Source organism: Heterodontus francisci, chromosome 13 (assembly GCF_036365525.1).
Source record: "Heterodontus francisci isolate sHetFra1 chromosome 13, sHetFra1.hap1, whole genome shotgun sequence".
Lineage (NCBI taxonomy): Eukaryota > Metazoa > Chordata > Chondrichthyes > Heterodontiformes > Heterodontidae > Heterodontus > Heterodontus francisci.
The window spans coordinates 74,530,091-74,543,904 of record NC_090383.1 but is presented as its reverse complement, the minus strand read 5'-3'; the positions used below and the strand labels follow the sequence as shown (position 1 = coordinate 74,543,904).

The 13,814-nt window shown below is 45.5% G+C and overlaps 1 protein-coding gene across 6 annotated transcripts in view; it reads right to left on the bottom strand.

Moving 5' to 3' along the window:
• The window catches only part of si:ch211-22i13.2 (uncharacterized protein LOC553945 homolog), a 37,201-nt gene extending 23,980 nt beyond the window's left edge, over positions 1 to 13,221 (bottom strand). Inside the window, exons 1-5 of one of the 6 annotated variants that reach the window (XM_068044974.1) lie at positions 13,130 to 13,221; positions 12,201 to 12,285; positions 1,901 to 2,044; positions 293 to 348; positions 30 to 104 (exon numbers count right to left, since the gene is read on the bottom strand). In XM_068044974.1, the coding sequence (XP_067901075.1) occupies positions 30 to 104; positions 293 to 348; positions 1,901 to 2,044; positions 12,201 to 12,279 (354 nt within the window). In that variant the 5' untranslated portion in view covers positions 12,280 to 12,285; positions 13,130 to 13,221. The other 5 variants (XM_068044971.1, XM_068044972.1, XM_068044973.1 and 2 more) reach the window with 5 other exon arrangements.
• Between the last annotated feature and the right edge of the window lie 593 nt (positions 13,222 to 13,814).

The window sequence follows — 13,814 nt, the reverse complement described above, 5'->3', positions numbered from 1 at the left end:
TTAAACTCATCAATTGAATGCTGAATTACCTTAGAAATTTGAACGGGCCCTGAACACACATTCTTTTTCTTCTTTTGCTTTTTCTTTTTCTCCTTTTTCCCTTTCTAAAAGGAAGCAGATTGTATAAAGATGCTCAGTAACATTAGAAGAAATATTTTCCCTGGATTGAAGCAACTGTCAACAGTTATGTTTCAATTTTTTTATTTTGCATATCCAATTTTTTTACTATAAATTTATTAAAATGAGAAGAAACTTCAACATAGATAACTAAGAAGGCAGGAGAAATTCTCACCTTTTTGTGCTGTTTTTCTTTCTTCCTTTTCTTTATTTTTGAGCGTTTCTGGGAGTCTGCCAAAAGAGTTACAGAATCAGCTTTGCACATGAAAGCTACAATAGGATTCCCTCAATATTTAAACATGCCATACTCAAAGAAAACTGCATCAAATAACATTTATGCTCTATTTGTTGCTAAAGAATATTTGTCAACTTCCAATTAATTTCCCATATCTTTTATTTTTCTCTTCCAATATGGAATCTACCCCTTAATGTTTCTCAAGAAAACGTTACTGATACGAATATTGACAGAGATAATAAAATGCTCCACAGAACATATTGGTTTCTGATCAGAAGAACCATAGAACATTTTTGCTTTCAAGCTGTTGGGGCCATGGTGGAAAGCAAAATAGCCTCGTGCAAGTGTAAAAAGATGTTTTGCTAAATCATATTTGGAGATTCATTGTTAAATTTTGCAGAACTTTCTCTCAGGATATTAAATAAGTGAGTAAAGTCGAAGATGTACTACAGTATGCATGTTCTATGAAGGAAGCAGGTTTGATAGGCTCTTCTTTTCCATGTTATTTTATGATAGAGGGAATCTACTACAGTGGTTTTCAAAATTGTTCTTCAGACTAGGTTCAATATTTCAAACTTTTTTGCGATAATCTCCAAAGTAATTTCAGACACTTGCTTCCTTCTCTCCAATGACAGTGGTACAGATCTGCAAAAGAAGTCTCTGCTCGTTTACTTTTGTTTCTTTATATTCCCCTTCATTTTTCTCTCATGCTCCTTTACTTCCATCCCTCTTTTTTCACCTTTTCTCCTCAATATACATCTCTCTGTTGGTTCTACAACAGTTGTCCATATGGTCTGCATCATTTACTCTCTTATTGAAAGATAACAGGGATGAAGTGTGAGAAGGAGGAATGAGCCCCCATTGAGTTGCAGGATTGAGATGATATGGACTGGAGCCAATTGGCAGGAATAGATATTAAATAGATCATTTCCCAGCCATTTTCTGCACTCCACCAAGACAGTGCTTTGTCGCATGGCTTGAGAACTACTGGTTAATAAACATTATTCTGAACTGCCAGCCAGTGGCAGTAATTAAGCACTTCAAACAGGTTCTGTATATACTATATCACATAGGAAAAGGATCTCTGCATTGCTCTGATAGAAAAAGGAGTGCATGCACTAGCCCAAAATAAGGGATCATAGGCACCATCATAATTCAATTCTGATCAGGTCTCTGCTTTAAACATTAGTGTAAGGAGTCCACAGGGTTGAACAAAAAAAAACTGTAAGATGCAGCAGCTTTAGAAATACCATGGAAGTGCAACATAGGTGGAAAATTTTAACCTACAATCTGAAGTTCTAAGTGCAAAAACTGGGCCTACTTTAATGTCAACCATTTCCCTTCCCATGAAAAGTGCAGACTAATTTTGTTCAGTGATAAGACCTTTTACTCCAATGTGTTAAAGCAGTGCTACATTTCACCCCACCGCTTCAAGCGTAAAGCTGTTTTTGTAAATCAACAAATGAGTAACTTGTGATCAACTTGATACATTTAAGAACTTTATCCTCCAAATTCAGAGCACATTTCAACTACTCAAAGTGCACTTACCTCTACTACTTGATCTGCTTCTACTTCTTGAGGATGATGACAAACTTGAAGACAATGAACTTGATGATGACGATGATGACGATGACGTTGATGTCATGGAGGAGGATCTACTTCTGCTTTGTTTCCTTTTTCTTCTTGTTTTTCCTTTATAAAAGAAGATTTGCATATTTGGAACATGGATAACAGTTTATTTACAGAGTTAATCAACGTTCTTCTTCGTATCATCACACTGCTAAAAGTTAGAAACGGAATTGCTAAAGTTCTCTTTCAGTGGTGCTACAAGTTTTATTTTAAAATTTGCATAAATTCTTAACTGGATACTGACACCAACCATATAGCCACCTACTCCCATCAACACCTGATGACCTGACACCAGCTAACTCAGGATGTGCCGGATAAGTATGGCTCAATATCACATCATATAGAGTACAGCGACGCATTAAGTCATTGGATCAGCAACCGAAGTTGATTGAAGTAAATGTTTTGTATTGTCATTAACTTTTGAAGTAGCAACAACTTGCATTTATGTTGCACCTTTAATGAGCATGAGAAAACATTTGATGCCAAGCCACCTCAGGAAATAGGAGGACAACTGACCAAAAGCTTGGTCAAAAAGGTAATTTTTAAAGAGCACCTTGAAAGGAGAGGAGGTAGTGAGGTTTACCAAGAAAACTCCAGAGCTTAGGGCCGAGGCAGCTGAAGGCACAGTCACAAATGGTAGAATGATAAAAATCAGAAATGCGCAAGAGGCCAGAGTACCAAGATCTCAGATGCTTTCAGGGCTGGAGAAGGTCAGATACGGGGTGGGGCGAGGCAATGTAAGGATTGAAAACAAGGCTGTGAATATTAAAATAGTGCTCTTGCTTGACTGGAAGCCAATGTAGGTCAGGATGATGGATCAAGGTGAACTGGGTGAGTTAAGATATGAATAGCAGAGTTTTGGATGAGATCAAGTTTGCCAAGGGTGCAAGGTGAGAGGTCAGCCAGGAGAGCAGTGGAATAGTTAAAACTATCCTCAGTCTGAAACTTTACAGATTTATGCAAAATATTGTGGTAGGGATTGCAGGACTGTATGCAGTTTAAAAAAAAAGTTTTAATTAGTATTTTTAATTTTTTTTCTTCTTCAGGTTTGCATGTTGGTATTCTATTCTGATGTCTATCTCCAGCCAGTTGTTAGCCTCCAACAATTAAAAAGACTAACAGAATGTTGGCCTTTATCTTAGGAGGACTGAAATACAAAGGGGTGGAATATACATTACAACTGTCGAGCTCTGGCTATACTCATCTGGACTACCATATTCAGTTATGTGCACTGTACCTCAGAGAAAGATAAATTGACCTTGGAAGGGATACAGCATGGATTCACCAGAATGATACCCGGCTCAAAGAGTTATATTATGAGGACTGGTTGCATAGACTAGACTTGTATATCCTTGAATACAGAAGTTTAAGAGGCGATCTAATTGAGCTGTTTCAGATGATTTTAAAGGATTTGGTAGGTCAGGTAGAGAAAATATTTCCTCTGATCAGAGTCCAAAATAAGGAGCATAACCTTAAAATTAGAGATAGACTGTTCAGGGATGATGTCAGAAAGTGTTTCTTCATATAAAAGGGTAGTGGAAATCTAAAACTTCCTCACACCCTCCCTACTCCCTTGCCAAAAGCTATTGAGGCTAGGTCAACTAAAAATTTCAAAACTGAGATTGATAGACATTTGTTATTCAAGGGTATTAAGCGTTACAAACCAAAGTGGGTAAGTGGATAGATGATACAAATCAGCCATGATCTAAATGAATGACAGAACAGACTCAAGGGCCGGAAATTCTCCCCCCCCCCCACCCACACACTGCAAAGAGCGGGATGGTGGGGGGCGTAAAATGGAGTGGGAGGCTCAGGGGGGCCCTTCCTGACCCGCTCCCGCCACCATTTTACACAGGATGGCGGCGGTGAAAAACAGCCCGTTTTTCAAGACCCTTAATTGGCCAGTTAACAGCCACTTAAGGGCATCCGCCTACCACCATGGGGATTTTACCCTCGGCTGGTGGGCGGCCCAGGCCCGAGAAAAGTAGGCAGCTTTCTGACAGCCTGGGCCTTCCTGATCAGGCACCCTGTGCCCGACAGTGGGCTGTCCCTGATGCCCCAACCACCACCCGTCCTCCCTACTAACCACCCTTGCCTCGCTGGGACCCAACCAATTGCCTCCCGGCGAGGGTCCAAAAACTGACCTGTTCTATGGGGCTCCCTGACATCTTCTGTCTTTCAGCTGGGTTGCAGTCCCAGCAGTGGCCACCGCACCCGGAGGTGCTACTAGGACAAAGAGCTGCCTGCTGATTGGCCAGCAGCTCCATTAGGCGAGACTTCCTACCTCACTGAGGCAGAAGTCGCACCTCAGGTCAGTTAAGGGCCTGGGAACCGCAAAATGCGGTCTGGATCTCCAAGCCAGGGGAAATTCCAGTCAAGGGGCTAAATGGCCTACTTATATTCCTACGTTCCTAATGCTTTTTATTAATTTCCAAAATATACTTTATTCATAAAAATTTGAAAAAAAAATACATCACAAAACAGTTCCAAACAGCACCAAGTCAAAAAATACAAACAGTGCAAAGGAAATCAGTTTCCTTCAATACAGGAGTGAGTTGCCTCACAACCCTTCCATTTCATTTTTCATGCCATGTACATTTTACTGCAAACAAATATTTTCCAGATACAGTTCGAGAGGTTTTCCACGGATCCAGCCCCTCAGTTCAGCTTGGTGGGGGGACCTTACACAGTGGTCTTTCCCCATTGAGCCTTTGCTGCCCCAAGCTTCAGTACGTCCCTCAGCACGTAGTCCTGGACCTGGGAATGTGCCAGTCTGCAACATTCGGTCGTGGACAACTCTTTGCGCTGGAAGACCAGCAAGTTTCGGGCAGAACAAAGGGCGTCTTTCACCGAATTGATAGTCCTCCAGCAGCAGTTGTTTATCTTGGTGTGCGTCCCTAGGAACAGCCCGTAGAGCACAGACTCCTGTGTTACAGAGCTGCCTGGGTTGAACCTCGACAAAAACCACAGCATTTCTTTCCACAGCTGCTTTGCAAAGACACATTCCAGAAGGAGGTGGGCAACCACCTCTTCCCCACCACAGCCACCTCGAGGGCATTGTGCAGAGGGGGTGAGACTTCGGGCGTGCAGGAAGGATCTGATGGGGAGGGCTCTTCTCACCACCAGCCAAGCTACATCTTGGTGCTTGTTTGAAAGTTCTGGTGATGAGGCATTCCGCCAAATGACTTTGGCAGTCTGCTCGGGGAACCATCCGACAGGATCCACCATCTCCTTTTCCCATAGGGCCTTGAGGACATTCCGTGCAGACCACTGCCTGATGGACTGGTGGTCAGTGGTGTTTTTCTGCAGAAACTTTCCCATGAAGGATAGGTGGTAAGGCATGGTCCAACTGGATGGAGCATTCCGCGGCAATGTGACCAGGCCCACCCTTCGCAACACCGGGGACAGATAGAACCTCAGCATGTAGTGACACTTGGAGTTTGCGTATTGGAGGTCTACGCACAGCTTGATGCAGCCACACACGAAGGTAGTCATCAAGATGAGGGCGATGTTGGGTACATTTTTCCTGCCCTTCTCCAGAGGTTTGAACATCGTGTCCCTCCGGACCCGGTCCATTTTGGATCCCCACTTGAAGCAGAAAATGCCTCGGGTGACCGCCACAGCGCAGGAGTGGAGTATGGGCCAGACCTGCGCCACGTACAGCAACAACGTGAGCACCTCGCACCCAATGATCAGGTTCTTACCCATAATGGAGAGATATCGCTGCTCCCACATGCTCAACTTATGTTGTACCCTGGCAACTTGCTCCTCCCAGGTTTTGGTGCACGCCCCGGCCCTTCCGAACCATATCCCCAGCACCTTCGGGTAGTCTGACCCAACGGTGAAGGGGACAAAGGATCGGTCAGCCCAGTTCCCAAAGAACATGGCCTTGCTCTTGCCGTGGTTAACTTTGGCTCCCAAGGCCAGTTTGAACTGGTCGCAGATGCTCATCAGTCTGCGCACGGACAGCGGGTTTGAACAGAAGACGGCGACGTCATCTACTAACAGGGAGGTTTTAACTTGAGTGCCTCCACTGCCTGGGAATGTCACCCCTCTTATGCTCGCATCCTTCCTTATAGACTCAGCAAAGGGTTCAATACAGCAAACAAACAAGACGGGGAGAGAGGACAGCCCTGTCTGACTCCAGATTGGATCAGGAAACTTTCTGATTCCCACCCATTGATTGATACTGCGCTATTGATGTTTGTGTAGAGCAGTTTGATCCAATTGCAGATTCCCTCCCCAAATCCCATTTTGGAAAGCACGTCCATCATGTAGGTGTGCGATATCCTGTCAAAAGCCTTCTCCTGGTCCAGGCTGATGAGGCAGGTGTCCACCCTCCTTGTCCCATACATAGACGATCGTATCCCTGAGTAGCGCAAGACTATCAGAGATCTTCCTGCCGGGTATAGTACAGGTCTGATCAGGGTGAATCATCAACTCCAGAGCAGACTTGACACGGCTGGCTATGACTTTTGACAGAATCTTGTAGTCAACATTAAGCAGTGAGATGGGCCGCCAATTTCTGATTTCTGCCCTCTCCCCCTTCCACTTGTTGATGAGGGTGATGATGCCTTTCCTCATGGATTCTGACATGCTGCTGGCCAGGAGCATACTCTCGTATACTTCCAGCAGGTCCGGGCCGACCCAGTCCCACAGGGCCGAATACAACTCAACCGGTAAGCCATCGCTTCCGGGAGTTTTACTTGTCTCGAAGGACTTGACGGCCTTTGCCAGCTCGTCCAGAGTTAGCGGCTTGTCCAGTCTGTCCCTCATGCTGTCATCGAAGACCTCTGTGATAGATGACAGGAAGGACTGGGAGGCTCTGCTGTCTCTGGGCTTCGCGTCATACAGCCCAGCATAAAAGGATTTGCTGATCCTTAGTGTGTCGGACTGTGAAGACGTTACCGAGCCATCCTCTTCCTTCAGGCTTCTGACCACAGAGCTCTGTGTGTGTACCTTTTGGAAGAAGTAACGCGAGCACATCTCATCCTGCTCAATGGAGCGGACTCTGAACCGGAAGATGATCTTGGAGGCCTCTGTGGCAAAGAGCGAGACCTGCTGGCTCTTCATCTCATGGAGGTCCTACTTGACCTTGACCCCCATTGACTGCAGCCAGAGCAGATTTTGCATACTTTTCTGGAGTCGGGACATTTCTCTCTGTCTCTCTCTCGCCCTCTGAACACCTTTGAAGATAAAGAACCTCTTGATGTTCTCCTTGATCGCCTCCCACCAGTGAACTGGCGACTCAAAGAAGGGCTTCACGGTCCTCCAACCTTTGTAATCCCTTTTGAGTTCCTCAACGTTCTCTGGGGTTAGCAGTGTAGCATTGAGCTTCCATATCCCCCTGCCAACCCGCTGGTCATCCTGTAAGTGACAGTCAGCCAGTAAGAGGCAATGGTCGGAGAAGAACACCGGCTGACGTCGGTGGATCTGACCGTGACAGCGCGGGACACAAACAGGAAGTCAATCCTGGAACGGGCAGACCCGTCCATTCTTGACCATATGTATCTACACCGCGCTCCATCTGCAGGTTTGCTGAAGACATCGTGCAGTTTGGCATCTTTTACTGTTTCTATTAGGAATCTGGACGTAGCGTCCAGTTTGCAGTCGGCTCTGCCGGATCGTCCAGCTGCATCGATGATGCAGTTGAAGTCACCGCCTCGGATGACCGGCCTGGACATCGCCAGCAGCAGTGGGAGCTGCTGGAAAACAGTCAGCTGCTCGCTGCACTGAACCGGGGCGTACACGTTGATCAACCGGAGTGGAACATTGTTGTACATTACATCTGCTACGAGGAGATGGTAAAGTTACCTCCCCGCACCAGGATACCCAGGCCAGCTGAACGGGAATCATTACCCCCTGACCAGATTGATGGCCCGTGGGACCACCATCGCAACCATTGCCTGTAGGTGCCGAGGTGTGGTATTCCACACTCCTGCAGAAATAGGTGGTCAGCTTTGACTTTGGCGAGGTAATCCAAGGTTGAAACACATCGGGTAGTGGATTTAATGCTACACACATTAATTGTAGCAATCCTTACAGCCATTTTTAAAGTTACTTGTTGCTTTCCATACCATTTGTCCTCGCTAGTCCCAGTCCTGCATACCCACGATCGCTGGGCTCAGAAACCCCTCCTGATTTTTCATGCAGGGTTTGTTCCGCTGGGGTGACATCAGGGGGGTCTTGTAGGCAGCAAGGATTGGGCTGTCCTCTGCTGTTCCCCTCTGTTCCTCCTCAAAAACATCACTGCTCCTGGCTTCCCGGAGCTGGAGTGCGCCAGATGTGTCGTTGCTCTCGGTGTCCCAGAGCTGGGATGCGCTGAGCATGTTGCTTGGTTTGGCGCGCGCTGGGCCCATCACAGCTTCCACTGCCCAGGGGCTGGGGGGCTTTATCTTCCAGCTCCTTTGAGTTCTGCCGCCTCTTTTGCAGGTGCCGTCGTTCCGGCACTTCTTACATTCCCAATGCACCACAGTTTAATCTTGGATGTTGCACATGTGTGCAATGCCCACGATAGGGCCCATTCTTGATGATTCCTTCACTGTCCTTTTTGGTCAGTTGACTCCCACTTGACCACTGTATGACGTGGTCCCAAATGGACCTACACCTTACTGTAAATTGACTTTCCACCTAACTTGAATCCACTGCTATTTTGACACGTTCTGGGACAAAGCTGTTCCCACTCCGCTCTAAAATGCAAATGCCTAACTATTCACTATTTTGTAACACACTATATGCCTGTTACGGCCATGTGGCGTTGGTGGTTTCCACAGTTCAACTCCCCACCTAACCACAGCAAGTGCATTTGTATTATGAGTTTAGCCCCTTTGTGTTTTATTTTTCAAATAAACAGACAGCGACAGGTTTCCTTGTAGGTTTTTAAAACAGAAAGTCAATTGTTTATTGATCAATACGCCTTATCCCAAAATTGTTACTCACGCATTCACTCGCACGCACGCGAACACGCACATGAAGAAACAAATAGAAAAAGGGAAAGAGGTAGATTGGTTTTAGCAGGAAGAGAAGGGTTACGATAAACCTGTTGAATTCATGAGACTCAAATTATAGACAGTTGCAGGCTTGTGAGGATTGTAGATTTCTCTCTTGATTGAAGGTTCTGTTGAAGATAGTGGGTCACTGCTAGCTCTGTCTCTGCTGTATGATGTAGATGTCAGATTTTTTCCAGCAGGGCATGTGCTTTCTGGAATGCCAGCAGTTACAAGTAGCTTCACCTTCTGGGTCAGTCTCTCTCTCTCTCTTTCTGGCTGTCTTTTTTATTTGATAAAACTGTCACTATGGGAGCTTACTCTGCGCAAATTGCCTGCTGTGTTTCCTACAATACAACAATGGCTACACTTCAAAAGTACTTCATTGGCTGTAAAGCACTTTGAGATGTCCAGTGGTCATGAAAAATGTTATAGAAATCCACGTTTTTTTTTCTTTAATTGGAGGAAATTTGTGCTCATTCACTACTGGATGTTAGATGAGCAGTCTTATAATTTAGCAACACTGGAGGAGTTGAGTGAAGTGGTAGTGAGGTGGAGTTCACAATGGGTAGCAAAAGGCCAGAGGCCCCCTCACCCTCAACCAGTTTCCTATCTCGCTGCCTTGTTTCATGGCTTTTTTTGCTTTCTAAATTCAAATCATTTTATAAAAAATAAATATAATTCGTATAAAGCAAGAACCATCTGCCTGCCTTTCAATCGATTTGTGTCTTTCTATATCTGTCTCCATCTCACACAGGTGTATGCAATTAGATTGACTTGAGATTTGAATGACTTAGCAGAGGGGAACCAGGGACATAACTAGTCTGAAGGCTGACTTAGGAATAGCACAGATCTGCAGACCAAACCTGGAAGCCAAAGACAAGTGAGAGGTTCCTGGGACCAAGATGGAAGTGATCCTTCAAAGCCACATTGGCCAACTTTAGATTCCTTAGATTCAGGAATGGTCCTGTCAGATTGGAAATTGGCAAATGTTACACCGCTTTTCAAGAAAGGAAGTAGAGAGAAAACAGGGAACTACAGGCCAGTTTGTCTAACATCAGTCGTTGGGAAGATGCTGGAATCTATTATTAAAGAAGTCTTAACATTGCACTTTGAAAAACATAGTATGATTAAATCAGATCAGCATGGTTTTGCTATAGGAAGATCCTGTTTGACAAATTCATTAGTTTTTTGAGGATGTAACTGACAGGAACACAAAAGTCCGAGTATATCAAGCCTGTGTCCTCAGTACCTTGCTCTACGGCAGTGAGACCTGGAAAACATATGTCAGCCAAGAGCGACGTCTCAATTCATTCCATCTTCGCTGCCTCCGGAGAATCCTTGGCATCAGGTGGCAGGACCATATCTCCAGCACAGAAGTTCTCGAGGCGGCCAACATCCTCAGCATATACACCCTACTGAGCCAGCGGCGCTTGAGATGGCTTGGCCATGTGAGCCACATGGAAGATGGCAGGATCCCCAAGGACACATTGTACAGCGAGCTCGTCACTGGTATCAGACCCACCAGCCATCCATGTCTCCGTTTTAAAGACGTCTGCAAACGCGACATGAAGTTCTGTGACATTGATCACAAGTCGTGGGAGTCAGTTGCCAATGATCGCTAGAGCTGGCGGGCAGCCATAAAGGCGGGGCTAAAGTGTGGCGAGTCGAAGAGACTTAGCAGTTGGCAGGAAAAAAGACAGAAGCGCAAGGGGAGAGTCAACTGTCCCGACAACCAATTTTATCTGCAGCACCTGTGGAAGAGTCTGTCACTCTAGAATTGGCCTTTATAGCCACTCCAGGCGCTGCTTCACAAACCACTGATCACCTCTAGGCGTTTACCCATTGTCTCTCGAGACAAGGAGGCCAAAGAAGAAGAACTAATAGGGTAGATAAAGGGAAACCAGTAGATGTAGCACAGCTGGATTTCCAAAAGGCATTCGATAAGGTGCCACATAAAAGATTAATAGGAAAGATATGGGCTCATGGTGTTGAGGGTAATATATTGGCATGGCTAGAGGATTGGTTAACAGACAGGAAGCAGAAAGTGGGCATAAATGGGGCATTTGCAAGATGGTGGGTAGCGAATAGTGGGGTGCCACAAGGATCAGTGCTGGGGCCTCAGCTATTTACTCTCTATATTAATGACTTGGATAAAGAGACGGAGAGTAATATATCTAAGTTTACTGATGATACAAAGCTTGGCGGAAAGGTAAGCTGCGGGGAGGACATTGAGAGGTTGCAAAGAGATATAGACAGGCTAAGTGAGTGGGCAACAAGATGGCAAATGGAGTATAATGAAGGGAAGTGTGAAGTTGTTCACTTTGGTTGTAAAAATAGACAAGCAGAACTTTTTTTAAAAGGTGTGAAACTAGTAAGTGTTGATGTTCAGAGAGACTTGTGGATACTCGTACAAGGAACGCACAAAATTAACATGCAGGTGCAGCAGGCCATTAGGAAGGAAAATGGCATGTTGGCCTTTATTGCAAGAGGCTTGGAGTACAGGAATAAAGACGTCTTACTAAAATTGTGCAGGGCTTTGGTGAGTCTGCACCTGGAGTACTGTGTGCAGTTTTGGTCTCCACATTTAAGAAACGATACACTTGCACTGGAGGCAGTGCAGCGAAGATTTCCTAAATTGGGCCCTAGGATGAGGGGTTGTCCTATGATGAGAAGCTGAGTAAATTGGGTCTATATTCTCTGGAGTTTAGAAGAATGCAAGGTGATCTAATTGAGACATACAAGATTCTGAAAGGCCTTGATAGGTTAGAAGCTGAGAGATTGTTTCCGCTGGTCGGGGAATCTACAACACGGGAGCACAGTTTCAGGATAAGGGGCCGATCGTTCAGGACTGAGCTGACTTGTGCATCTTTGGAATTCTCTACCCCAGAGTGTTGGGGATGCTCCATCATTGAATACATTTAAGGCTGGGATAGATAGAGATTTGGTCTCGCAGGAAATCAAGGGATATGGGGTGCAGGAAGGAAAGTGGAATTGAAGCCCAAGATCAGCCATGATCATATTGAATGGCAGAGCAGGCTTGATGGGCCATATGGTCTACTTCTGCTCCTATTTCTTGTGTTCTTCTGACAGGGGGTCATGAAGCGTGACTGGGCTTGCAAGTGATAGTTCACGAGATGGTATTGAAATTGGTTCTAGCAATTCCAATGCTCTTTGTGTAATCATCATTTGAGACTAATAGCAGACAGCAGAGTGAATAAAATAACCAGTACCTCTGTCTCTTTTCTGCTCCTCTGAAGATGTGCTTGGGTTCTGACTTTTCTTTCTGTCACTGTCCATCCGACCCTCCATGATAAACTAAAGCGAAAACATATTTTAAGAAAATAATTCTAATAGGATCAAAAATAATTACAAGTACATAAGGCACTAGTACAACTGAATTCTGCAATGGTTCATTGTGAAGCACCCTGAGCAGATTTTAATTATTAAAACAGCCTATGAAGCAGCAGACTGAAGAGATCACCTTCACAGGGCTAAGAATCTTTGAAGGGTTTGGGGTTAGCTTTATTTTAAAAGTACGATTATGATTACTTCCTCCATTCTCACTACACTTTGAAGACTTGCTCATATCATGGTTTCAATGCACTGCACCTACAATGGATGGTTTTGAAGGGCAGCTTATTGTTGTGTTGGGAGACTGGGCGAAGGAGTAGGAGAACCCGCTGCTCTTCCCTTATGTTCAGCCCGAGTGAGCATCGCTCAATATCAAGGAGAGCGCTCCCCAGGGACGCCGTACCGGAGTCTAGGCCGAGGCCAGGGCCTATGCCCGGGCCCAGCACCTTCCGACTGCGACCAGGACGCCACCGGCTGCCAATCACACCAGGGACGGTTCGGTCACCTCCGGAGAGCCAGACCGGCAGCCAGTGTTAGCAGGCTCTTCACCCGAGTGATTAACGGGTCCGCTATTCAGCCGCTGTCCCCCTCAGCCCCCCCCCAATTCCCGGTTTATCTTTTCCTACCGGGAGCTGAAGCTCTCGAGCCGTCTGTTCTTAGGCCTGGCGGCGCCGCGCGCTTCCGGTGGCCCGGGAGGAGTGCGCGAGGCCGGTCAGTCAGAGCAGGGCGACCCGGCCGGCAGAAATTCAGCGAATTAACCTCAGTAAATATTAAGCAGAGACTCATTACAATCGTTGCTGAACTCCACCTTAAGTGGAAGGAGCTCGATGCAGCTGCCTTTTGCCCTGAGAACCGTCTACTGTATTTGCGTTTGTTTCCAACGCTATTAAAATAAGAATTCAATGCCACGCGTTAGGTTGATTTTAATTTCATTGCGTGTGAAGGGGATTACAAGCCATTTGGAGAAGTATTTATTTTCGGGGTAGAAATGTGTAAACAGCTGCATTTATTTAACACCTTTCATAATCACAGGGTGTCCCAAAACACTTTTGACGTGTTCTCACTTTTGTAATGCAGGAAATGTAGCAGCCAATTTGCACACAGCAAGCTCCCACAAACAGCAACATGAAAATGACCAGATAATATGTTTTTGTAATGTTGATTGAGGGGTAAATATTGGCCAAGAGGGATAACTCTACCCTTCTTCGAAATAGTGCTATGGGATCTTTTACATTCACCTAAGAGGGCAAATGGAGCCCTCATTTCAATACCTCATTTGAAAGCATCTTCAACAGTGGAGCACTCTCTCAGGACTGCACTGGAGTGGAGTGTCAGCCTTGATTTTGTGTTTATTCTCTACAGTGGGACTATGAACCCACAATCTTCTGACTCAAAGACAAGAGTGCTTCAACTGAGCCATGGTTGACAAATGTGCTCGAGGAACAAGTTGTATTTTACATTTCTTTCTTTGGCCTCCTTGTCTCGAGAGACAA